Source organism: Catharus ustulatus, chromosome 6 (assembly GCF_009819885.2).
Source record: "Catharus ustulatus isolate bCatUst1 chromosome 6, bCatUst1.pri.v2, whole genome shotgun sequence".
NCBI lineage: Eukaryota > Metazoa > Chordata > Aves > Passeriformes > Turdidae > Catharus > Catharus ustulatus.
The window spans coordinates 6,138,221-6,165,173 of NC_046226.1; the positions used below are offsets into that span (position 1 = coordinate 6,138,221).

The 26,953-nt window shown below is 38.1% G+C and overlaps 1 protein-coding gene across 1 annotated transcript in view; it reads left to right on the plus strand.

Moving 5' to 3' along the window:
* The window catches only part of SLC38A6 (solute carrier family 38 member 6), a 37,111-nt gene that overhangs the window by 4,367 nt on the left and 5,791 nt on the right, over positions 1–26,953 (plus strand). Inside the window, exons 4-13 of the mRNA XM_033062359.1 lie at positions 1,212–1,264; positions 4,088–4,127; positions 12,682–12,760; positions 17,163–17,245; positions 17,716–17,774; positions 21,965–22,030; positions 22,223–22,276; positions 23,786–23,865; positions 24,478–24,578; positions 26,479–26,603. Of these exons, the coding sequence (XP_032918250.1) occupies positions 1,212–1,264; positions 4,088–4,127; positions 12,682–12,760; positions 17,163–17,245; positions 17,716–17,774; positions 21,965–22,030; positions 22,223–22,276; positions 23,786–23,865; positions 24,478–24,578; positions 26,479–26,603 (740 nt within the window). The remainder of the gene's footprint in view (positions 1–1,211; positions 1,265–4,087; positions 4,128–12,681; positions 12,761–17,162; positions 17,246–17,715; positions 17,775–21,964; positions 22,031–22,222; positions 22,277–23,785; positions 23,866–24,477; positions 24,579–26,478; positions 26,604–26,953) is intronic.

Sequence of the window (26,953 nt, forward strand, 5' to 3'; positions counted from 1 at the left end):
TGGTGTCTGGAGTAGAGCAGAATGGGAAACATTACCCTTGAGAAAATTTAGGAAGTTTTGTTGGGTTTGGTTTTTGTTTTTGTTTTGTTTGTTTTTCCCCTCTGGAGCATTGATCTGATTGTGTGCAGAACTTCAGTGAAATAAAAGCACCTAAGCTGGGCAGGTCTGAGGCTCCAGTCCTGTCATCTGGTGTCTCCCATGCCTTGTGTCGTTTCCTTCAGAGCATGGGGCTTCACTCAGGTGTGAAAAGCTCAGCTTGCAAAGCTGGGCCCTCGATTAAGATGTGACAGGAGCAGGAGCAGTGTTGTACCAAACAGAGCCAAGGAGGAGAAACCAAGTGTCCTGACAACAGAATTATGTGGCTTTGAGATTAATTTTACCCTCTGAGGCATTCACAGCTGTTTTATTATGTATGTCCCAAGAAAGTGAGTGGTGTTTCTCAGAAAACTTTCATCTTTTTGATACTGCTTGAGTTTCTAATAACAAATAAGATACAGAGTTACAATGAAGGGCTTTAATATGACTTCCTCCTTTCTGAGAAGGGATTGTTTTGAGTCACCAGCAATAATAGAAGTGAGCTTCAGCTAAAACCAGCAAAATTCTGCAGGAAACCACAGGCTGTTTTAATGTAATTATGTAAGTCAGGTGCAGGTAAGGGCAAGATTTTTCTTTTGCTTTGGGGTTTTTTTTAGGTTTTTTTAATAACAGATTTCAACCAAAGAAGATGTTTGCCTTCAGCTCTCTTGAAAATAGATAGGGCCTAGTTCTTAAAAACTGGAAAGATGGTAGTGTTTGTATTTGTAGAAAGATTAAAATATATCTTCTGTTGCCATCCTAATTTCAAAAACCTGCTGTTTTAAGAAATAAAATATGGAAATATCTTATATCTAATTGCTTATGCTAGTTTCATAATTCTTCACTCACACAGAAAACCTTTGGGAGAAGGCAATTTGCCATTAATGTACTACTATTATATTTTAAATATTGCAAGTGCAAATACTAAATTGAGTTTCTGAAGAGTCTCTGAATGTTTGAGCATAGAGACAGATGTATATAAAAACTAATTTTGTAAGTAAAAAAATTACCATGAAATAGTCTTTTAATTCTGAATTTTATTCATTTAAAAAAGGAGAAAAGAGGGCCAAAAATAGATCTTTCAAGCTTTTCAAGTTAGAGATGTTTTAGCTCTTTTTTTTTTCTCTTACCAACAGCTGTCACTTCTTATGAAGACCTTGGCCTGTTTGCATTTGGATCAGCTGGAAGGGTGAGTATTCATTTTTACCTCTGCTTTTCTTCTTGGTCTCATGCTTCTCATATGCAACTGTTCTTTGCATAGTAAAGAGACAAAATGAAATAAGTAATATATCATTGGCACTGTAGTGTGCTGAAGCTTTTCACTTGGTTTCAGTTTGTATGTCTGCTCTGTGGAGGCCAAACTCCAGTTAAATTTACTTTTCTTAAATGCAGAATTTGGTGCTGCTTGCCTGTCAGAGTGTGCACTTTTAGTTGTCTGTACAAATCTGCTCACTGGCATTGTCAGGTTGGCTCAAGGTTCAGATTTGATACAGCCCTACCAGTGTTAAAAAAGTGTTAAGAGACAGGTAAGTGATGGATTTGCTGTTGGTGTTTCAGCATTTAAAAGGGATTTAAGATAAGGGTTGGCTTTTCATGGCATTTCCACAATAGGGACAACTAAGAGTACATATAATGTATTTTATTTGTTTCCTTTTGTTTAATAAGCTCTTCACATGAGTGTTTCTTACTTGTTTTATCTCATGGTTAAAAAAAACCCAAAAAACCAACCAAACAAAATCACCATCAAAATTAGCCATTTCTGATGTAAGAGTAATCAAAATGTTAGCTATTATTTTTCTGTAGTGTGTTCTGAATCTTTTTCCTAATAATGTTTTTATGCAGTAACAGTGGGTGCACAGGAAATGCTGCCTGTGAATACTGCCCATTTAATGTTATGAATTCTGTGCTCTGAGTTCTAGTTACACCTTACTGAAAACAGGTTTTTACCACACACAAATATGATTTTAATGTTTCACTGAAACAATGCAAATTTTTTAAAATTAGTTTGGCTTAACAGGCTAGAGATTTCTTTCTGATATCTAAATGTCAGTGAAAATTAAACCTGAGCTGTTAGGTGTTTGTAAGGCTTCCATTAGCATTAATAAGCAGATGGGTGTAGTCTGAGGATCAATATTTATTGATCAAATTAAGAAATGATCAACCTCAAGAGATAATAAACCTTGGTAACAGTGAGGTATAAGACAGTTCTATAGACATTAACTATGAGCCATTAAGTGAAAAAGTCATGGAAATGTAGAGCTTAAGAAGAAACTAAAATATGATTTCTCTACCTTTGCCCTGAAGCAGAGCTGAACATACATAAACCATTCCTGGCAGATGTTTGTCTAATCTGTTATTTAAAAGCTTAAGTGAAGGAGATTTCACAACTTCACATCACAATCAACATGTGTATTTTTTTAAAATTCTTCTTAGTATATTCCTTCATAATTTGCAGTCTAAGTAATCCGTGTTAAAAATTATCTGGCCTTTTATTTTCAGTGTGCATGGAGAGCACTGGAATATTTCTGTGTTGGGAAGCTGTTCTTTTGATAAAATAATCAAAGTTCACCAAGCTTTCCTGGTCAACTGATGTTTTCTGGAACAGTTGTCTTTGTCACTTGAAGCATCTCTGATATTTATACACTTTTCTCAAAACTTGCCTGCAAGACAAGGCTGCTTCTGACTGTGTTATCTCAGACTGTTTTCTCTTTGCAGCCCAGTAACTCTTATGTATTTGAGGTCTCCTTCCTGAATGCCTTGCTTTTAGCTGATCTTGTTGATTTTTAGGCTTTTCTACTTCGCTACAACCACTGTGAATTCTCATCTGTCCCTGAATATTTGTCACTTCAGTCAGGCACAGATACCTTTTTTTTTTGTTTGTTTTCTCTGCAGCCGTGCTTACTTCTCCCTCACACACAGGGGATGATACTGCCAGGCTGGTGTAGAGCCTTGCTTGAACTGGCAGCTTAGTTTGAGTAAACTACTGGTTAACTACTCTTGAATTAGAGCAACTACTCAACCTGCTGATTTCCTTTCAAATATATTTTTGTGAGATTTGTAAGAATGGAAATATTCAGCTGTTGGAAGACTGCTGATTCTCCCTTTCCAAAGGTGTGAACTATTTGTTTCCATCTGTGGCAAATTCCAAGATACCATTTTTTTTCTTCCTTTCCTTGGTGAGTTTTGAACTTACTTTGAATTATTTTAAAACTTGAAATTTTTTTTTTTCAAAAAAACAAATTTGTACTTCTTCTCATTACTGTAGCATAATTTTTTTCCAAGGTGACTTAATGACAGCACTCATTTAGGAAATGTCCTATATCAAGAAGAGCAGTGAGTAGAAAGAAAACTGAAGCTGATGATTATGGTATTTTAGAGCTAAATTCAAAAGAAAACATTGGAAAAACTTTATAACCACTTTTAGGTTTTTTTTTTTTTTTTCAGTTGGAAATTAATTTTTTTATTCATACAAGTATTTTAATAGTCTGTGATCATTTTTGCTTCCATGTCAGTACAGTATGAGTAATCACAAGTGCTAAGGAAAAGTCTCCCTGTTTTACAAGTTTAAAAAAGCAATGGTATTCATGACAGTCAGAAATATTCAGGAGTAAGGAAGTACACTTGAGCTTGTACAAATCTCTGCTATCTTTTCAGAGATAAATGATAATTTTCATTTGTCTTCACCTGATAGCACTTAGAATGCACTTATGTTTTCAGTGATTTAAAAACCTTTTCTTCTGCACAACAGGCTTCACTGTATAATTGCAATTGCTTTGTCTCAGAATAAGAGTGTGATATTTTCAGGAAGAATTCTTGTTTCCATGTTCATTTGAAATTGTGCTGGTCTCCATGTGTTAAACTCCTCACTAAGGAGAGGATTCCCTTCCTTTCAGGACTCTTTATCGCTGCTACATCTGGTGTATTTAGGATAATACACATGTGGTTTATGCCTGCTGTAGACATATGATTTTAATTATCCTTACCCTTTCTAAAGAAACCAATTTTTTTATAGGTCCTTGTTGCAACTACAATAATTATCCAGAATATTGGAGGTAAGAGACTTCATATGCTCAATATTAACTGTGTGACAGGCTTCAAAGCTCCACCAGCACCAAAGGCAATAATTAAAGTGTTTTTAGAAACTGATTAAAAGGACAGAAAACCTAAGGGAAAGGCTTTTGTCATGGTGCTGAGCAGAAGGGCTGTAGTTGTGGGATAGATGGGGAATTCAGGGGTTGGATTCTCTGCCTGTTGCTGCATCCCAGGATGTGGAGCACATCCATTAGAGCTGCACTGCTCATGGGAAGGGGCTCAGGAAGCAGCATCTCCTCTCTGCTGTTCTGGACATTTGTATCTGGTAGCTGCATTTTATCAGATCATGTGTTTTGGGTTTTGCTGTTGGAACCTGCTTGTGCATTTTAGTGATTTGTGCAGCAAGTGAATGTTTACTTAGCTATGATGTTTCATATGTTCTGCATTAGTGGGAGCTTTCTTTTTCTTTAGCTCAATAATCTGTTATTTGGGGGAGTTGTTTATCTTCCTGACTTACATCACGTGGGCTCTCCACTTCCACTGTTGTATTTTTCTTCCTTGGCACATGGCATAATAAAGTAACACTCCCTGGTTTTGTACTTCAACTCTCACTCAGGTATGCTCATATACTTGGCAGTCACTAAGTATTTAGAAATTATTTGTGTGGAAGTAGACAGAACAACTTGAAGTCTATTAGAACAATTTTAACTTTCCTTTTGTTGTAAATTTTTTGGATGCTTTCTTTTAAATGAGGGAATTACCTGTTCCCTACCACCAAGCAGATACCCATGTTCACATACATCAACAGGAGGAAACAGCATTCCAGTGCTGTTCTTTCCTTTTAGATTACCTGTGAAGTCCAGATAATTTAATGATTGCTGGTTTTTGTCACTGTGTAAACACCTAGAAGTAGACAAAGTAACTGTGCTTTCATGATAAACTTGGAATATTTTCTTATACTAAAAATTCCAATATAACAAAAGCTGTCCAAATGAAATGGCTATAAAAATCCAAGCATTAATTTTAGGCAGGAGTGACCATAGCAATTCCAAGATTGAGGACTATTTATTCATAGAGGTTTTAGAGGATGTTCTGTAGCAATGAAAAATCTTTTAATTTCCTTTCCCATTTGAAAGGACAAATAAACGATACAAGAGAAGGAGGGATACACAGAGCAGGTTCTGGAGATTCTGGGATCATGTACAAGACTCTGTTGTCAGAGGAAATATAACTCTCATTTCTTCCTCATCACAGTTCATAACCTCCTCTGTGCCATTCTTAATAAAATTCAGCTCAGTAACTCTAGAGCCCCAAACCAGTGCATGCTGGATGCTGCACTGCAAGTTCCCTGTCAGGAGCCAGCTCTGAAGGTGACTCTACTGCAGGCTGACAGGCTCCCAAAAAAAACCAAAAGTAAAATATGAAGAATTCTCTTCACTCCTCACACAGCTTTGCCTCTTAAAGAACTGCATGGAAAGAACATTTTTCTTGTCTTTCTGGTCCTCCTGCACATTTTACATGGGAAAACTGTGGAGTGTAGTTTGTCCTGACTGGGATCCATGCTGGAATTAAGTGTAAAACCTGGGCTCTGCCTGTTGTGCTGGTTTGGAGTGTTCCCCTCTTTCTGTTTTTCTGTCAGGCTGAAGGAACCAGGAATAAGGTGCCTGTTGGGCAGACATCCAGACTGTCAACATGTTTGATTTCAGAGGAAGGCTAAAAATAAAATTGTTTTGTGTTACCTCTTCCATCATCAGACCTGGGTGTGTTGCATCATGTGGTATCTTATTTCAGAAGTGATTAGGGAGCATGAGATAATGAAAGATGGCTTGTGATTAAGCAACTTTACCAGGGTTATTGTCAATATCTGCATCTAGTCTGGGCTTTTTTTAAAGGTTGCTCTGATCCCTTCTAAAAATAGTCTAAGTGCAGAAGTGATTTACATTAATTTGTAGTGCAGAGTCCATTTTAGTAATGATTTAATAGTTATGCTTTCCAATTTGTCATCTTTGTGTTTTTTAAGAGAAAGCTTAATGTGCAAATTTGAATTTGAAATTCTAATTGCACACGTTTAGGGATTTGTGTGGATAAGGAAATTGATTTTTTTCTATTTTCAGGATATCCAAGGAAAAAATAAACATTTTTGTACAGCTGCAGGAAAGCACTGATTGGTCAACTTAAAGTTCAAGTTTTCAAGTACATTGTTTAGAATTGTAGCATGCATCTCTAACATGAGTATTCAGCTTTTCCTGCAGATTTTTAATTGTCCCTTGGGAAGGCATTTAATTAATTCACATAGCACAAATCAAATACCAAAATCCATTAAAGTACCAAGGTTAACTAAGAATGCACCAGGATACTGAATTAACTTTTCAATATCCAAATGTAAATTAGAGTCCTTTCAATACCATAACTCAAGAGACTTTGTAGAATATGTAGAGCTTAGAGTGACTAAATTTGGAGAGCATTTGCCTTGCTCTCCTTATAATGAGTATGTTTTTGTTCTAGCAATATAGGTATTTGTTAATGAGGGAAAACAAAACCTTGAATGGGATGGCCAGTGTTACTAATTTGTATATTCCATTTCTCACTTTTTTTGACCCAATCCAGCAGCTCTTTAATGTAAACAGCCAGTGCTTAGTTTCATGTGAACTGCCTTGTTCCTGAAAGGCTGGCTGGTGTTTGGGTGCAAAGAGCACAGGAAAAAGGGAACTGTCAGATTGCACTTCCCAGGCTATTCAAGTGTGTTCATCCACTCCTCCCAACTCTTTCCTGTCACACACATCTTTCTCTGGAGTGACCTTCCCAGTGTCCATTTCTCACCTGCTCTGAAGGAGAGGATCTTGAAGGGTCCCAGATGGTGTCAGGTGCCCTCAAAGAAGGGAGAGAGCCCTTGAGGAGCTGCAGGCCTGGAGGCTGCTGTTGGAAACGCTGAATTCCAGGGCTCTGCTGGCTCTTCATGTCATCCTTCCCAGGAGCAGCTGGAGTTGGATGGATTCCCTGCTATTGTTTAATAGTCTTGTGCTTCTAGGAAGTGATGGATGAGGCACAGTGGGCCAAAGCCATGGCTGGGAATCACACAGCCCTTCCCTCTCCCCTGCCAGGGAAGTTTTGTGAGCTTCCTAGGTGCTTTCTGGAGCAGGGGAGGAAGGAGGACAGCACTTTCTCCTTTAGAATTGTCCTTTCTGTGGATGTGACTGAAAAGGGGAACAGTCCACAGCTGTGTACCCAAGGAGGACTCCTAAATCATGTGTAATAAAGTTAGAGAAGGGCTGATTTTTAGCAAGGCTGGTGGAAAAATGGAGACAAACACAATAAAGTATTGCACAAGAGCAGCTCTCAGCCCGGTGCCAACACTAACAAATCCCAGCACTGAGGTCTAGCAGGAAGCATGTGGAGTTTTCCAGCGTGCTTCCAGGGCTGGGGCTGCCATCAGCTGAAGGTCACTGCTGCCTGAGGTATGGCTGGGCTCAGAGAGCCTGCTGGCTGTGCTGCACACAAACATCAGTCCAAGCTGCTGAGCACAGGAGTTTAATCATTTTCAATTTATTAGCAGTGCTGCAGTAGAAGCTGCAGTACCACCACGTAGTTTAGCTGGTCTCTGTGAGGATTTTTGCAATATTTGTTTTTTCCAATTTCTTCAGATAACCTGTCTTGGCTTGTACCCAGGTTGCCATTGCAGTCATTCCTTGGAACTAAACTTTCCAGACAGCTATCTTAATTTTCCAAAGAATTGTTGTCTCATATAAATATAGTTTAATTCAGTGTGATTTCTATATCTGGTAATTTTTGATTTTTTGTTTCCATATTCTGGAGACAATGTGGCCTCAAAGACGCACACTTGGCTTCTTTGTAAAAATCAGTAATGAGGAAAAAACCTGCTTCTGTATCCCTGGGGCAGGATTTTTTCCAGTGGGTGATGCTGCCCTGTAGATTTTATGTCCTGTTAATACAGCCAAGGTGACAAACAATACACAGAGACCCTGCTTTGAGTGTAAGACACCCCAAATCCCTGTTTACAGTCGTGTGCTTCGTATTTTTCAAGCTTCCCGGAATCGGTGAAGAGGCGTAGCCGCTGTGCAAAGCAGATCTTTAACAGAGCAGATATTTAAAAAAGCAGCACCACCCTCTGCTGGCCCGGCCCGGCACACCCTGGGTGCCTTCCCGGGAGAGCTGCACAGCCCGGGAGCCTCCAGCTTCTCCTGCTGTGTTCCACATCCCCTCCCTTTTGTTTTGCTGAGGTGAACAGTGAAATATTTAACTTAACTAATATTTAACCTCCCCCCCATGTAAATATATATGTGTGCTTTCTATGAGTGCTTGCTTAGAGGTGCTGTGCAAAAAAACCCCTCTTTTATTAAGCTAATTGGGTATTTTTTAATTGCAAATAATTTTCTTTTGTGTTTTTCTTTTTTTTCTCCCCCCACCCCCAAATTCATCCATTCTGCAGTTTAGTTCTAAATGTGTTTGCAAAATTTGTTTCAAACTTAAATAAAGCAAATATTTTTTCAGACTGAGGGGGTGGATGGGAATCTTTGTGGAATCAGTAAGAACAATACTCCAGAAACTTTGAAAATGAATGAATGGTGCAACTCTTGGAGAAATAAAATAAAAAACAGCTTCTTACATGCTGAGACCTGCATCCTTATTACCTTAGGAAATTACTGAGCTTCCTTTAAGTATGGGAAACCTAATTCTGTTTTCAAACAAACTCAAATGTTTGTTTTCACAGTGCAGTTTACTTTTGACCTGAAAGCCTAATTATCCTGACTGATTCAAAGTGAGGATTTCCAGTGCAGAGCTGCCTTAATTAAGGGCAGGTTTGTCAGCTCCTGTACTAATTTAACAATTGATGACCCATGCTCCTGTGTTTTCCTATTGCAGTGAGTGGAAGGTTCTTGGAAGGTTTGATATTTTAAAGAATATTAATCTTGCTTTAAATAATAGAAAAAAAAATAAATGACAGAAATACCAGCCTGCAGCTGGAATGGAATATGTAATGAGCTGTGTAGGAAACTTTTCTATTCTTTTAGCATAAATGTACACTTATAACTAATGAAGTTTTACCAAATTAAATCTGCTGTCTGTGTGTTCTGTGTACAATAAGAAGGATTTTTGTTTGTTTTTTAAGCTTGCCATGGGTAATTTCCAGACTAATTCAGGTGAAAGATAGAAGGAAAAGGAAGCAGGAGAACAGACAAGCAAAGAAATTGATAACTTGTTTAAGGTTTTGGAATTTCTCCATATGACCAAAGATTACATCTTCTGTCACACACTCCATTCTACATCTGTATTTAAAACCAGATAAATTATCCCAACATTCTTTTGTTAAACTTCCACTAAGAGAAAGTATTAAAACCAGTACCTTCCCTCTCTTCTCTTGTGGGAAGTTTGCAGGGGAACTTGTTTCCATCTTTGCACTGTGCTTAAAAATGCAAGACATCTTTACAGGGCTCTGATACAATCATCTGCAGTGGCAGATGAGGAAAAGCTAAGCAGAAGAGTCAGTCCCTTTAGTGAAATGATTTGAAGGGATTTATCACCATAAATTCTATGTTTACTTCTAAGTTTATTGTACATTCTCTGACATCCTTGCTGTGGACTTCAGCACTTGGTCTCTTTTTTGGTAGAATAACAAGAAAAAGTTACACTTTTTTCTGCTAACCAAACAGCCACCCCCCCTGTATTTTAAATCTGGGCTACCTCAGAAGAGGTATTTTGTGGACTATTTAAAAAACAACCTTTTCTCAACTGTGTTTTTTCAGATAGGGGCACATATGCTCAGTGTTAAGCAATACTGGTAGCACAGCACAGACATTCTGAATAATGTATGCATGCTGTGTGTATTTATAGAGTCCCAGCTTCTGCTGGCACTGCAGGCTGTAGTAATGGAACTGCAAACCAATTACTTTATTTTTTATTTTAATAGACTTTTTGCTTTTTCTGTCAAAGAGCTAATACCAAGTTTTCAGATCATGGCAAAGTGATAGGTATTTTAAGAACAATATTTCTTACTGCTTTCAACACAGTGTAAGTCTACAGAATAATAAACTAATGATTATAATTTCTGCTGAGTTCTGGTGTGTTGAGAAGTTTAGAGCTGTTCTCCATGTTCTCAGGGAAGTGAGGTACAGATTGGTGTTTGGAGCTAAGGATACCTGACTTTGCCACATTCTACACTCTCCACTCCTCAAGTGGAAAAAGACTGTCGCATTGTTTTAGTTTTCCTTGTTTCAGTTTCATCTTTATAAAAACAAACCATGTTCTTTGCTCATTCTGTAGTGTGTTGCAGAGTTACACAGTGGTCTGTGTCTACAAGGAGTTGTTTCTCCTGAAGAGAATTAAAACTGTGTTTGCAAATAAACTAAAAGCAGAATTTGGCTTTTTAAACTGTGTTAAAGTTTGAGCATCCTGTTCAGATCCATGCACAAGATTCAGGTCTTGTTTAAGCATCAGGATATTAATAAAATTATTTAATACTCATTATTCACCTTGTAGAACAAACAAGAGGATATTAAAAATCCTACTATGTGAAATTGTTTCCCATATGCCCAGAGAAAGGAAGAAAGATGCATACAAATGTTCAGCATGCACAAATTTCTTGGTGCAGGACCGGCTCCCTCCTTAGGAGTGGAATTCAGTGAAATAGGACTCCTCTCAAAAACAAAGAGTGAGCAACAAAGGATAAGTGATCAAGTGATTAGCCAGAGGCTAATAGGAATGCAAGGGCAGAGTGACAGATTGCATATTGGAGGAAATCTGATCTGGAAATTAATTTGAAGGTTTCTGCAGTGGAGACTGCAAAATAACTAGTTTTGAAATTGTTCTGAAGGACATAAATATATGAAAATTCTGACTTGCTTGTGTATAAAGTATTGTATCTTACAGGAGAGAAGGCTAATGGATAAATAAGGTTGAATTCCAATTTAGAGGGATTTTCTTTTCCCTCCTCCCCCACTTAGTTTTTTTAAAAAATGAGAATGAAATATGCAGCTGCCTGCAACTTAGCATGAAAAATTGGGTTAATTTACTTACAAATTCTAGTGACTTAGAAATATGCATGCTGTAATTCTCTCTGGTTGAATCTACATTCTGTTGTAGGAGAGTAAATCAGAACAGCAGATAAATACCTCAGCACACACAAACAACAACTACATGTCACTAACTGTAGATAAATACTGGGAAAAAAAAGAGCTTTTAATTATGAGGAAGTGAATATTATTATTTAGTGACTTACCAAATGGTTTTAATTTAACCCTGCGGTAGGTGGATGTCACTTTGTATTAATGGAATTCTCTTTCTTTATAGGGACCACCTTACCCTTTCTTCAGAATTTAACAGTAACTGCTGCAGTACTGCAGTGTCTGAGTACACACATCTTTTCTTTTAAGATTCAAAAAATTCCTTAAATTAAAAAAACCCCACAAACTTATTCAAATACCAGCTTATGATAGGTTGCTGGTTTGCCTTTTCAAAATATATGTTTTAATTTTAATTTTAAAGCATGCATGAATACACCGTGGTAAAATTCTAAAGAATTACTAAATACAGAACAGTAAAATGTGGGTGCAACAGATGAGTTTTTTGGCAGGGAGTAAATGTAACTAAGCTTTTACTGGCACTTTACTAAAATTGCTTGCTGCTGCAAGGATGGAATTAGTTTCACATAGGCTTTGATGCTCGTTGGAGCTGTTTGTAAAGCTTGATTTTTTGAGTCATTCTCTGCTGGTTACATAAAAAAGCAACATGAGCATTATGTGAAGGTATCAGACCTTTATTTTGGTATAAATTAGGATTTAAAAACCCTCTCATTCATTCCTGTAATCACAGTATTTAGCAAAGGAGAAAAGTGAAGGAGCTTTTGGATTGCTTTCTGCTGAGCACAATTAAAACCACTTAATTTCAAGTCAGTACTTCTGTAAGAGTAGCTAAGAATTTCTGTTCTGCTTCACAGTTCCTGTACAGTTCTGCACTTGATATTATTGTTGGGATCTTGTTGGTGATGGATTTATCATGTGAAGAGGGATCTGTCACTGATAATCCTCTTAGCTCTGAGGACCAAACCTTGCAGTATATAAAACCCTTTCAAGTCCCATATTTCTGTTTGAATTTCTGTCTTGTATTTATTCAGTACAACAGCAATTGAACAGCTATGAAAACTGACTATTTAAAAAACATGTTGTACTGAGAGAAACCAATATTATTTACTGTCATCATGAATAATGTCTCTTAAAGAGAAAGGAGTGCTGCAGCCTTATAGTCTGTCTAGCCTGTAGGTCTGTATTCCCAGGTAGAAGGGCAGACCTATATATTACATTATTTTGCCTTTTAGTCCTTTGGATTATGTTTTCCTTGTTTCAAACTCACATTGTAAGAGTCTCTTTGGAGGCATTAGCTGACATCAGTGCAATACTTGCAGCTATTTTTAAAGGAAGTATATGAGAAAATAAATTCTGGTTCTGGTGCCGCGGTGTCTCACACAGAGCTGAGATGTTCCAGGCGTAACCCCGCCGGTCCAGCCGTGCTGGCTGAGATGCTGCTGTTCCTCTGCTAAATCTGTCCTGCTTCTGTTTGCAGCCATGTCATCTTATCTGTTAATTGTGAAGTCTGAACTTCCTGGGGCTGTTGCGGGGCTTGTGAGTGGAGCCGAGAGTGGGTAAGGACAAATCGTGCATCCTGTGTTTGTCTTGAAGCAAAAAGGGGGTTCAGCACTGCTGGAAGAGATGGGTGCTGACACTTCTCTGATCTCACATGTGAAAATAAATAGTCACTTACATGAGTTGTTGGAATATGAAATGTATTTGGCAAGTGCAAGTCTTCTGCAGCACACACACACAGAGCGTGATTCTTTCCTCATTTCCCGTCCTACAGCCTTAAAGTCAGTGGCAAAACTCCATCTACAGGAATCTCCTTTCTGCAATATTTTAAAAGGAGAGGCAGGAAGGTAATGGGAGGGAGAGGAGAGGAAACATTTCCACTGCTGTCATGTTATCACTTCACATAATTCAAAATCACAGTACAAAAAATGGCAGGCATTTATATTGAAATACTTTGTTGTCTTGCTCTAGTAATTGGACTTGTCTTGGGAAAAATGCCAGGTTTCCAGACTTGGTTTATAATTCCTAAACTTGGCTCCCAGTGAAGAAGTTATTTTTCGCAGTTGAGCTGTAAAGCTGTTTGTGAGGAGTGTGTCCCTCACTTTTCCATCAGAACTGTCACAAGAAATCGAAGGCAAGCACTGCAGCTTCAGCACTGAAATATCTTGTTGCTGCTGTCATTTGGAACAGTGTATCTTGGAGTGTGTTACTGCTGTTTTTCCAAACTGCTATTTTCAGATGTTTTGAGCTCAAAACTTGCTCTGGATTGAAATGTGGTGAAATTGTCTCAAGGCTGTGTGATGCTTGTATTATTCCTGGATGTTGTGGGTGAATTTCAAATGGGAAATCAGTTTGTTAAAAGGTGCTTTAGTTGGTTTTCTGTTTTATCACTTACAACTTTGGGATTTTATAATGAGCTTGAAAAATTAATTGTGGCTGTAATCTTACTTTCTGTCTTTCTGCCCTCCTGGCCATCACAGTTTTAGTAAGTTTTTTTCTCCTTTTTTCTCTTTTTTTCTTAACTATTACATTTTATGTATGTATGTTATTTTTAGTCTGCTAATGTAACTCATCCAGCTGTGGTAGTCATCAGCTTTTCATTTGGGTGCTGTAACCTTCTCCTTCAAGCTCATACTTCAGCCTCCCTCCCCATACACCGTGGTGTTGAGCTGCTGCTGTATCTGCTGCATGTATTCCAATCTGTCCAGCCTCAAAATTAACATCCAACATCTCTTACTACTGGTTTTAATTTGATGTCAGCTCTGTTTATGCAAAATGACTTTTCTTTCAGCAGATTGAAACAAGCAGTTAAAAAAACTCCTTGTAGGTAGAACCTGGGGGTACTCAGTGCTGCTGAGAGGGTTGTTCTGTCTGAAAAAGGCACTGAAAATTTTTTCATCAAGGTGCCTGTGGATAATGCTCCCAACAGCTTTGTCTGTCCAGGTCCTACCTCAGATCTCCTGGATGTGAGCACTCAGACAGGTTACAGTGTTGAACTGCTCATTCCAAATCACCTGAGCTGTTTAATCCTCAGTGATTTGTCAGCTCTGCCAACACCCACGCTTCTTCCTTACTGAAATTACAGTTGGAGATGGGAATGAAGTTCAGCTTTGCATTTAGAAAGAGCTGAGATTGTCCAGAGGAATCTCAACCACAGCTCCAGTGTTTAGGTGATTGGCAGCCTGGTCTCATCTGGTTTCTGTAAATTGGAGTCCTTGCATCAATCAATGTTTATTTAACAGAGTTTCTCTCCTCTAGTATTTGTCCAAGCAAATTGTTCAAGTGCAGTGGTCAAGCAGTATTACAGGAACATGCACATATGTGTGCTCACATCTATATTTAATTTCTTTTGCCATATTAATGGCTGTGGTAGATCATAATCCTTTGTTTCTGTGTATTTTTTTGCAGGTGTTGAGTATACATTTTTACTAGCAGACATTTTAAATTGTAGGAAATTGTTCAAGAAAAATAGGTAATCAAATACCAAGCCTAAGAAGCAACTTATTTATGTAAAGGGCATAAATATTGAATAGTTTAATTCAACTTCTTTACCTGGACCACTTGTTTCCAGATGGGATTGCACAGCTGTTCTGTTTTTGTGAAGTCATTATAGCATCTGATATGCTTTCATTTGGTGCAGAATTTATCTTAACTGTAGTTAGGATGTATCAAAAGTGTCAGTTAAACTATCTGTGAAAGTATTTTATATGCATAAACCCTCCTGAGCTGTACATTTGGGAAAGCCATTTAAAGAATGTTCTGTGCATTAAATTATTTTTATAGATCAAGGTTAGCAGGTGTGCATGTGTTTGAAAGGCTCAGAGCCAGTCTAACACATCCTCATGTCTTTTTGGAAAATAAAACCGTACAATATGAACACTTATTAATATTGAGTGGAGATGTTTCTGTCTGCATAACAAGAATTCCACATAGTTTTGATGACATGAACATAGTTTCAAATGAGGATTGTGTTAAAAAGTTGTAATTTGTGAGCCCTCTGTTACCATTTAATGACCCTGTCAGAGGAAGTGATTGATGCAATTAAGTTGTCTTGCTTGTGTGTTGTATAATTGATATGAACTGAGAGTAAGATCCTAATTTAGAACATATGAATATCTTGTTCTGTTGAATTCAGGAATGAAATTAAAGCGATTTATAAATGTCTGCTTTTAGTTAAAATATGGGGGAGGGAGGAGAAACATCTGCATGCCAAAACTTTTTCAGCAGAGTCAAGGATTTATAATCTGCATTTCATATTTTGAATGCTTTTATCATACAGGATTAAATTTACAGATCAGATTGATTTAAAAGGCACTATCTAAACATTTATTCTGCCTTTGCAAAATAAGTGTATTTTTACAACAGTACTTTGGGGAGATAATGGACACATTTTCCAATAACCAGTCCACTATGCAGTTTTTTGAGGTCTTTTTAAGTACAAGAATTGGTATTTCAAAATGAAGCAGTGTACAAAATTACTTTTTCTCCTTCATTTCCTCTCTGTTCCCTCCCTCACCCAGAAACATTTCTTCATTTACCATAAAGTAACCAAAATAATTTTCTGTCTGTTCTGCTGAGCTTGTGAACCTCGGTGGCAGCTGTGGGTTTGCTGCATGTTTAGAATCAGGAAATTTAAACAGAGATCCCACATCTACTCACAGTGTATGATCCTTATGTTCTCTGCCATGATGCTGTTCCTCCTAATTTGACCATCCACCAGACTGGAGAGAAAGAAAAAGTTTAAAAATATATGAATGCTAAATAATAGCAACGTGCAGAGTAAATGCTACAGCAAGATCTTGGCAAAGCTGCTTCTTCACTGTAGCAGGAGCAGACATAGCTAATAATACACTTTTTGAGGGTGATTTGGCTTGTTTTTAATATAGACATTGTCATCTAATGGTGCTTTGGGTTTGATATAGTGAAGATGCCCTCAACCTTGAAATTTTTCTGTTCACTTACATTACGTCTTCTTTTCAAACAAGTGACACAAGTGGCTGCCCATGATGTATAGCAGTTAGTTGTTAGACCTGTATGATAATTCTTCTTTAACACAGGTGTTATGGTACTTCCCTCATGATAACTTGAGGTGCTGCCTGTTTATTAGGTGCTAACCATATCCTGGACTAAATAAACTGGAAGGTCAAAAGTCAAGGTGTTTATAGGTGGTAAAGTTGGAGGCTGATGTGCAAGATGTTTATCAGTACAGGATATGGTTATTGCCAAGTCAAGGCAGCCACCCTCAAGATGTTTCTGTTACTTAACAACTTATCCATCTGTGCTTTCCTCACTTCAGAGTTGGGATTTTGATGCTTCAAATAGATTTTAAATGTGTGAGGACTTCATGTGCCTCTACAATGCTTTTTTAATATGTGTGGTTTTATGTATAAACATTCTATCAGATTTCATCAGCATAATTTTTATCCCTTCTGGCCTTTACATATTTCATGGATGTGTGCAAGGAAGGGAAGCTCAGCAGTGAGTGAGAATTGATGTTGCTGTTTCTTCAGTTGTGTAAATATGCAGCTCATTGTAACCCAGTTTTACATACACACTGTGCTATGTAGGTACTTCTACAAGAAATCTATGGAGTATGAAATACCCTTCTCTCTGACCATTGCTGTGAGTCCAGGCAGGGATTTGCATATTGTGCTGATGAGGAATATTAATTGGCACACATCAGACCTCTGGTCCATGCAGACACTTGCCTGTGGAACATTGCTTGCACTGCTGTTTTTTTACAGAATGGTGCTCTCCTCTGTCATTATCTGAACTCTGTGTAGAAACTAGGAGTACAAATTCATGTAAACTGAATGTGAGACAGGAAATTATTTTTTCCTTGTCCTAGTGGTTGCTTTGTCTAAGATCACAGTTCTGAATTAAACGTATTTTTAAGATATGTTAAAAACTCTCTTTAAGAATCCTGAGCTTTGTATCAATCCTAAATCAATTTTCCAACAGGTCTTGGTACCTCGATGGGAGACTGCTGCTGCTGCTTACTTCAGTCTGCATTGTTTTTCCTCTTGCCCTTCTTCCTAAAATTGGTGAGTAATTAAAGGAGAGAAGCGAATATTATTCTACTTTAGTAGCAATTACAGTTGAAGACTTTAAAACCTTAATGGGTTATTTATTTATTTAAACTGGCAGGGGGCTGCTGGTGGTGGTGATTACTGAAGTTGTTGTAGTGTGTTCTGCCTTCCAGCCCTGCCTAGTTAACCTATTACTTGGGTTGCAGTAGTATTTTGTCTGCAATACTAAAATAAAATCTTTACAGCAGAACATTAAAGAGCTGCATTTACTTACAGCATGCCATTAGTGGTAAGCCAGTTCTAATTCTGCCCTACAAAACTACATAAATGATCTGTGACAGGCAGTTGGAATGTTGTTATTCTGAGTCCTAAGCCCCAGATACCAAGCACTGTAATAGAAAACATGCCTAAAATGTAAAGCTTTAGCTGTACATTAGGATCACTTTCCTTATAAATTCCCTTTTATTTTTACTGTTATTTTACAGGCTTTCTTGGCTACACAAGTAGTTTATCATTTTTCTTTACGGTGTACTTTACTCTTGTGGTAAGTTAAAAATCTCTACACAGGTTAGCTTTTCTTTTTTTTCCTTATTGTTTGAATGTTTTCATAAGCCTGTTTTGAAATTAATTGTCTACCCCTCACCCTTAATTTTTTTTAGGTGTAATTTAGAATTTTCTTCAAGTTCAGTATGGACAGATTACATTTGTTTTGCTGAGGCTGGGAAATGTATATGAACTTCCAGGCATGTGAAAAGAGTTAAAATAATTATATTTTGGGCTGGTAAATATAACAATTCATTTTTTTTTCTGATGGTGCAGCAAAGAGAACTGGCACACATATTTTTGTTTCCCTACTTGCAGAGGAATGAGATTCTGTTTTCTTAACTTCTAACTATTACTTACTGCAACTAGTGCAGCAGAAAATTTAATATACTCCAAAATAAATTAAATTTACATGTATAATGGAGTGACAGAGTTCAGAAAAAGGCAAAGAAAACTAGAACTTCATTAAGGCAGTTTACAAGATTCATTAATATGTCAATGACCTTATTCTCCTTTCCAGCTGAAAGGAAAAGTTCTTTTCTCTGAGCCATATGGGGGTTTTTGACCCTGATGTTCACCCTCTCAAGGCCCCTGTGAGGTAGATGTTTCCAAATATCAAAAGTGAGACCTGCTAGGCAGATCTAAGAGAGAAAATGTGCCTTTAAGATGCACTTTTTTTTCTTGTTACAGTGAAAAAGTGTGTTAATGCACATGTGTAATATGTGGTACAACTGAGCACCTCTCACTCTGTCATCTATTTGAATCTTATTTGGGAGCCTGGCAAAAATGTTCCCCCTCTGCCCTGTTATTCTGGCTTGCATTGACTTGCATTTAATACCTGTTTTACAAAGGAATAAACAGAGTTGAAGGCAAGTTGAACAAACATGCCATCCAGGAGACCAAGGCAATCCATTAGGAACTGAACCATGTGATAAAACCAAACTTCAAAGCTGTCAAAACATCTCCCTAGGGTATCCCTGGAGAGCTGCTGTGTTTGTAGGACCTTGGGAAGTATTCTTCTTGAGCTGAACATTGAGAAGCAGCCACAGCCTCTCCAGAGTTAATGGAAATTCATTTGTAATATTTATAAATTACCTTAACTTTTGACCTCTCTCCTAAAATTTATCTTTAAAAGAAAAAAAAAAAAAAGGGAAAAAAAAGGTAAGAAAAAGCACTAACTATAATGCTGACATAGGCCTTTGGCTGAAGCAAGTTGCAAAGGTTTTAAAACCAGTTCAGCTCCTGGATTGCAAAGGGAATGTGTATGGATCTCTCAGGGAAACTTGTAATGGGTGGGTGCATCTGAAAACAACTTCAGTCCCTGAAAATTAAACATGTAAGCAAGAGTTGTGTGCAGCCATGCTAAGCTGGGATGAGTTAAACTAGATTTTAGTTTGTGATTCTCTATCAAAAAAGTGGGTAGGAAGTGCTAAAGAAGGAGTACAGACTGCTGGATTTTTAATGAAATGGTTAAGTTTGTGTGCTTACTCTTTCTTGTTAAATGGCAAAGCAGCAGCCACAGTAAATCTAACTGAGGTCAAAACTTTTAAAAGCTGTTACGGATATTTCCAGAAAACCAATACTCTTGACAGAATATTCCCTCTGACTTGTTCAGGCCCTGAAAGTCAAAGGCATTAAATGTGGTTTAGTTTTCATATCTAATTGCTTTGAAGTGGGTGATATGTGCTGTTGAAATGGTGTTTTAGTTTGCACACTGTTAATTTCTGTGTGGCAGATATGTTTTAATTTGTTCCAGAAGAGAACTGTGTTAGTCATATGGAAGTGATATAATTATATTTTGCATATACAGTAATTCTGTGCCTTTTCAAGTGCACACCATCTGTTCAGCTCTTTGCCAGCAAGCCACAATTTTACTGCAGCCTGCAGAAAGGAGATGTCTTGGTCAGTCTGGTCAGGGAGTGCACTGAGAAAAGAGCTGGAGACTTCTTTGTTCTGGATCTCAAATGTCCTCTCTGTGCCTCAGTATCTCTTCCTTTAAAGCCAAAAGAACTGGTTCTAGGCTTTACTTGAAAAAATATTGCAAACACTGAGGTGAGCTGATCTAGGAGAAAAACAAGCATGTGTAAGTGTTAATTCAAAGCCAGATCCTGTGAGGTCCTGAGCACTTTTGTTGCTCAGTTGTTGAATCCTCAGGGGAAAAAAAAATTGTGATTGGTAATTTTTTCTGTTATTATCTCCCCTCTTGCTGTATTAAATACTGGTGAAGCATGAGGACAGACTTGTATCTTTTTGTGTGTGTGTGGAGGCAGCATTACTGGTAGCTTGTTCAGCAAAGGTGTTAATGATTGCTGATGGTGTTTGTCTAAATCTCTTGTTTATGTTCCCAGAACAAAACATGTTGCAGGTTGGGACCCTGCCATATGCAATGAATGATGTTATGCACAGACAGCTCCTTTGCTGGGTGCTGTCAGTACTGCTGGAATAAAGGGATTCCTGTTTTCCCTCTGCAGGATACAAAAAATCACGAGAATATTAGAACACTTTGAGCCTCTTGACTTTATTCTTTAGCAATGTTTTTGGTGTGGGCTTAAAATACCCTTTTTCCACTAGAATCTCTCTTGATTTTTAATTTTTTTTTTCACTTAAAACCAAACGTATGTTATACTCAAAAGAATGTTTATATGAAATAGGCTTAAAGTTCTAGAGGAGGGTTTTGGTGCCTGCATGACTGCTCAGCTAACTGGGCTGTGCTGCCAGCTTAAAAATCCTTTCCTGTTGGGGAAACTCATTAGACTACAATTGGAAACCTGAACACATTTGAATAATTAAGCAGGTGGGCAAATATAAATACAGATTTTTAAAATCATCTAGTACATTTTATTTTGTCTTCTTTTATTTCCACTTCAGTCTGTTCTTAATCTGTAGTACATTTATTTTAGAAAAATGTTCTGCAGCCTTTTAGGTTTGGCTTGTCTGGTCCTCCCTCTGCGATGTTTATATATATCTGTGCTCTTTAGCTTGCAGGAAATCTTCCCCTCACCACTGCCAGGCACATTTTACTTTCCCCAAACCTTGCCCTTCAACTCCATGCCCCTTTCCAGTGCCTGCTCCAGCTTTAGACTGGAGTGGGGGAGTTCCCACAAAGCTGACTACTTTGGAGCCTTCAAAGCCTTCCCTTGTCTGGGTGCCTTTAAATACAACCCAGGCCCAAATTATATTTTAGTGTTTGGTGCTTGCAGGCTGCTGTCGAGCAGGCTCCCACCTAGTTCCATACCTTGAGTGAGTTGTTCTTGTGTTACTGCCACAATGCACTCAGCCTGCTGTGTACCCACATTTTTCTTTCCCCACATTTTGGCCAGAGGTAACATTTGTTTGCCTCTCCTGGCACTGGTGACAAGAGGGAGCATCTAATCCTCTGGGAAACACCACTTGGCAGCACACAGAGCGCGGTTCTCAGAGCCAGGAGAAGAGCTCCCTTGCATGTTATTCTTCTCCTGAATCTGACTCTTTAATTAAGTTTTTAATTATTTGCTCTAGGCTTCAAAAGAATTATAACCTCTAAAGCCAGGCAACTACAATAGGAAATTAAGTAGGGTGATGAGAGCAATGCAACTATCATTTGAAACTGGGCTCCTGAAAAAGGAGGTAACATTTCTTATTTTAATTTCCCTTTGATTTTCAGCCCTGTTACTTGGCAGTCCCTAAACCAGCAGGGTGTAGCTGAAGGCCCAATGACATTCTGGGACAATAATTGCATTTATTGTTTTTCCTTTGCTTTCTAGTCCAAACCATATGTTTCTGCCTTTTAAGATTAGCCCTAGGCTCTGCTCTATCTCTGTTGAGGGCTTGTGTGCTCGGGGCGCGAGCCTGGGATCGCTAAGGCAGCAGCAATTCCGGCCGGGAGGCCCTTGGTGTGGAGCCCAGGGAGGGTGGTGGGGAGTGCTGCTTGTATTTCAGCTCATGTCAGAGCCCATTGCAGTGCCCCACCTCCAGATCCCTGGGCCATAAGGCTGCCAGCTGTGCAGGGTGAGCAGCTGGATGGAATGGCACTGACAGGCTTTGCTGTCAAGTCTCCTTCTGGTGGCCTGGCTGCCAGGCAGGCCTGGTAATTTAGTGGGGGTGTAGCTCCCTGCTGTGTGTTCCAACAGGCTGATACTTCAACTATGTCTGTCTAAATTGAAAACTGATTTTTAGGATATCATTCATACATTAAATATGCTGTCTCTGCAGGTTATGATTAAAAAATGGTCGATCCCCTGTCCTCTACCTCTGACTAGTGCTGTAGAGACTTTACAGGTAAAGTGCATGCTGGTTTGAAGTTCTAATTTTACTAGTAAACTGTAATGCTTTTTTTACATTAACACTTTCAGAATGGCTTGCAATTTAAATTCCTCCTTTTATTAATCATCACAGAATCTGAAAAGTTTCATGTCTGTGGTTTGGGCTTATTCTTTCATTATGCCTTTTTTTTGCATTTATGTTTTACAGGTTTCAAATTCTACTGGGGATTGTAAAGCAAAACTCTTTCATCTTTCAAAAGAGGTAATCTCTATTAACAATACACAAACTTAAAGGGGGGTGGTTAAATTAAAAAATTGGGGTTTAAACCTTACCCAGGGTAAGCTGTCCTTGTGTAAAAGTCGTTATGGGCTGCTCAGATGTTTTCTGTACCTGCTGCCAAGTGTTATCCAGTCTCATTTTTTTCTTTTTTTTTTTTGTATGAAGGCTGACTATCCAAGTTAGCATTTATGAAAATATTTTGGAAATAAGACCAAAGAAGAAAGTGTAACAGATGGAGCAGTGGTCAGCCTCATCATGCAGTCAGATGAAGCCAATTTAACGTGCCCTCAGCTGGAAGTTGGTGCTGCTTGGCTGTGTGCTCTGAGTTCCTGGCAGGGTAGAACAGGTTTCCTGACACTGCCAGGACCTAACCCTTACCTGAAGCTGATTCTTCAGGCCTGGTGCAATCTTGTGCATCTCCTTGGATGCCAGCTCTAGTATTTGTTAATTAAATGGCATTTAAATGATGTGAATATCCATCAAGGCTTGCAGGAAAGGAAGTGTCATGTAGAAAATGTGAAGAGGAAGGGAAAAGGGTAAATCTGGGATAGTCCTGTAGTGGGATTTAGGAGGGATGGGGCTGCATTTCTCTGAAAAAACAGAAGTCCACCCTACCCTCCCAAGAACAAGGGGAAAAAAAAGCTTGGACAATGCAAACATCAGACAAATGTTATCTGTAGATCAAAGAAGAAATGGTGCTTTGACCAGAAACATCTAGTGTGAGATTCTGGCCTTTTGGGCTTTGAAGAAACTTGGGACTCATCTCTTCTTCTTTTAAAAAATTAGGTTTATCAATAGAAAGTGGAATATCTTTCCAGTAATTTCACCACAAATATGTTTGTTGTAGTTCAGCTGATTCTACTTGGCAATTGCAGTAAGCTGTACTAGATGATTCATCTCTTGTATTACAGATTTTTGGAATAATACACCACTAATAATACACACTAATTGTGTGGTTGCATCTTTAATTACATAACTGTCTTAAAACTTGAGATACCAAAGCATGTTATATTTCCTATAATATTTTCTGTTATATTTTGTGTTTTATCCAAATTTTTCTGAAGGAGTAATAAAATAGTGAGGTCAGGGTGAGGGAATCAGTAATTTGACAGGTAGCCATGGATATTAGAATTTGGAAAACTTCATAGAGAATTTCACAAATTATACACTGGCTCTGAGACACATCCTGCTCTTTCTACATAAGTACTTGGCTTCAGTATAGTCAAAAAAGAATCTTCCAGTTTTTGGCTTCTAGGCAGCATGACTTCTGATGATGAAACTGAGCTGTGTCCACTTGAACTTAGATGAGTTGAAAAGATTGAGCTTTTGTAGACTGATTTAGAGACACCGTTTCTGTCTTGTGGAGATTTATCTCAAAGCATTCATCTGGAAATATTTCCAACACTTGAACTGGATTCTGAGTTCATACAGATATTTTTCCAACCAGCAGTAATAGCAAACAACTTACAAGATGTTTTCTTTCTATTTCAGAGTGCTTATGCAATACCCACTATGGCCTTCTCTTTTCTGTGCCATACCTCAGTCTTGCCAATCTATTGTGAGCTCCAGAGGTAATGTATGAACACATGCAATATTAAAATATAATTAAAATCTTTTTTTTAATACTTTCCCTAAATTAATCCTGTTAAGTCAGTTTGTCTGTACTGGCTTTTTCTCTCTAAGAGGAGAGAAAAGTAACAAATATTCCATCATCAGTGTCAGGATATTTACAATCAGAGGAAAAAAAAGTCATTTCCTAAGGTACTTTAATTGTCAATTTTTATGGCTGCTACTGAATCTGCATTTGGCCATATCTCATCCAGTGAGGGTTTTTGATACAGATTCTGTTCCTGGGTCTGAATTGGTATCAACCTAAATCGATAATAAACCCAATTGTGAATCCCAATTTTCATTTAAAAGAGACACTGTGATGTTTAAATTCCATACAAGATGGGGACAGTGTTCATTGTCTGCTTGAGAAGTGCCCTTTTAATTACCGGATTAAAAATACTTTTAAACCCCCTAAATATCAGTGACAGCACAGACTTCAGCAAATACTCAGAGGCCTTAAATTAGGCCAATACTTCCTTATGAAAGGCAAGGTACTGTATAGATTGTGCTGTGTTTAATCATCCTCAATACAGATAAAACAACACTGATATCCTTTTCTTTTTCCATTTTAGTCCATCCAAAAGGAGAATGCAGAATGTAACTGTCACAGGAATTGGTCTGAGTTTCCTAATTTACTTCATGTCTGCTCTCTTTGGGTACCTGACATTTTATGGTAAGTGTATTCTTCAAGTATTCCTTAGAACAAAGGTTAAGGATAAATGATAAATGTCTTCTGCCTGGAATGCTTCAGGCATTAGTACACTTGAACCCTCTGATTTTAAAAATTCAAAAGCTTGAGCTGGCTTTTCCAGCACATGCTTCTAGTCTTGCATGCAGTTCCTGAGCCAGAAATGTGTCTGTTTGATACATGAACTGAACCAAGAAGTGCACATTTCTTAGCAATGTTGTTGACATTTGATGAAGTAACTTTACCTTTTTGTTAGCAATCAGAAGAATGGGTGGGGTATCACACTTACCCTACAGAGTTCTACAGGCATTTTCATTTGGACATCTAAATACTTCTGGGTACAGATTTTTAGTAGAGTTTAAACATAGATGACTTCTGTCTGGCATTCTTGTACTTCTCAGATACACAGAAAGATTTCAGACCCCTTATTTACACAGTGGCCTTTTTAAGTCCATCACAGCCCTGGCAGAAGCAGGTGAGGGTCTGTTTGATACAGCAGTGATAACACAACTGGTTTATTGAATTTCATCTACTTGCTGATTCTGCTGTAGTTTCATACCAATGCTGTCACATAAAGTCATCCATGAGGATCCTTCTGATGTCTTCTGCAAACTCTTATTATGAGATGATCACATGCTAATCTTCATTGATGGGAATGAATAAAAATTCTGACAGGAGGCTGCAAGGCAGTAAGATGGAAATTCTGATGAGGATTTCCTCAGCTTTCAAGTGTTTTATAATTCTTGATCGTGGGGATGACATAGTGTCTGACAAAGCACCAAGATGCTTTCAGCATCTAATAATTCCAGATTTTTAGGGACTTTACACCCCCGTGTCTGAGGATATTCCCTAGATATCCAGAAACCTTAGAAAAATTATGTGGGGAATCTTGAAGGCCCTGAATAGCCTATTGGCCACTATTGCTGTTTCCTGACTGTCTCCATGAGGTTTGTTGGAGAATATAAATTTAAGTGCAACTCAGAGAGGTTCAGTAGGCAGTGCAGGGTAATCATCTGTCCAGATGAAATCTTAATAAGAAGGGGGAAAAAAAAGAGAAAAAAAATAATCCTGGAAGCCATCCCAGTTGCTGTTACCTTTACTGCCATGATTTCTTTGGGACCAGACCCTGTCTTGACTGTAGTCTTTCAATCTGTTTCACTGGGAATGCTTTTGGTTTTCTGCAGGCTTAATTTCTTTCAGTAACTCTAAGACTCAGGAGCCTGAAATGCTGGAATCAAGAGTGGATGTCTTTAAGAAAGTTGTTTTGTTTGTTTGGTTTGGTTTTTTTCCCCTTGCAAGCTTCTTCTCCTTTTCACTTTTTGCTTGTCTTGTTTAATTAACTTACTTCTTTAAACAGAGAAAGTCTGTTCCCTGTTCCTAAAACACCAGTCTGAGAAAATGTAAAACATTTTATTTTAAATTGGAAACAAAAGAAGAGTTCCCTCTTTGAAATGAGGCATGTTTCATCTCTCTGTGGTTCAGATGGTTTCTTCTGTTTTCTGTGAATTTGAAACTTCACAGGGTGACCAGACTTTGAAAATTTCAGTCCATTCTGAAGTCCAAAAAAGCAGAGTTAAGATTAATAATAAAAATCAGGGTAGCAGACCACTCTCAGTGCTCTGACTTTTGCTGTTCAATTTTCTCTTTTTTTGTAATGCTGTCTCCTTCACATTTGTGTTTTTTCTTCAGGTATCTTTGCTTTAGCAGAGGCTCTGCCTGGCCTTGCCTCCTGAAGTTTTTCATTTCCCTGAAGATTTGGCATCCTAGTGTATCAGTAATACCTGAATTTATCTGTACCCCAGAAGCAGATGGATCTATTTGAATGTCACCTTAATCTGCCTTGCTCTCCAGTGATTAACAAAGCAATAATTTATCTTGTTTTCAGACAAAGTGGACTCTGAGCTGCTGCAGGGTTACTCCAGGTACCTGCCCCACGATACCCTCATGATGACTGTGAGAGCAGCCATCCTGTTTGCTGTGCTCCTGACAGTCCCTCTAATCCATTTCCCTGTGAGTATTCCTGAGAGCTCTGGGGCTGGCAGGGAGCACTGGTCACTAATGCTTTGCAGACTGCAATTCTTGAGTCACATCTAGTCTTGTGTATCTTATTCACTTGTCAAGTGCTTGATCAAAGACCACATATTTGCATATGTTCCATGAAAGATCCAAAATAACAACTAACCACTAAGCTAATTTGTGCTCTTGAGACAGATTTCAGATTAAAACTAGCCCACAGCATTGTTTTTAATTTAGAGAATTCAGAACTTCTAAAGTTTATTTAGTTTGATTTTTTTTTTCTCTTAAATTGGGTTTTGCTGACTTGGTTTTTCCTTTCTGCATGCACGCACCCACACACAAAC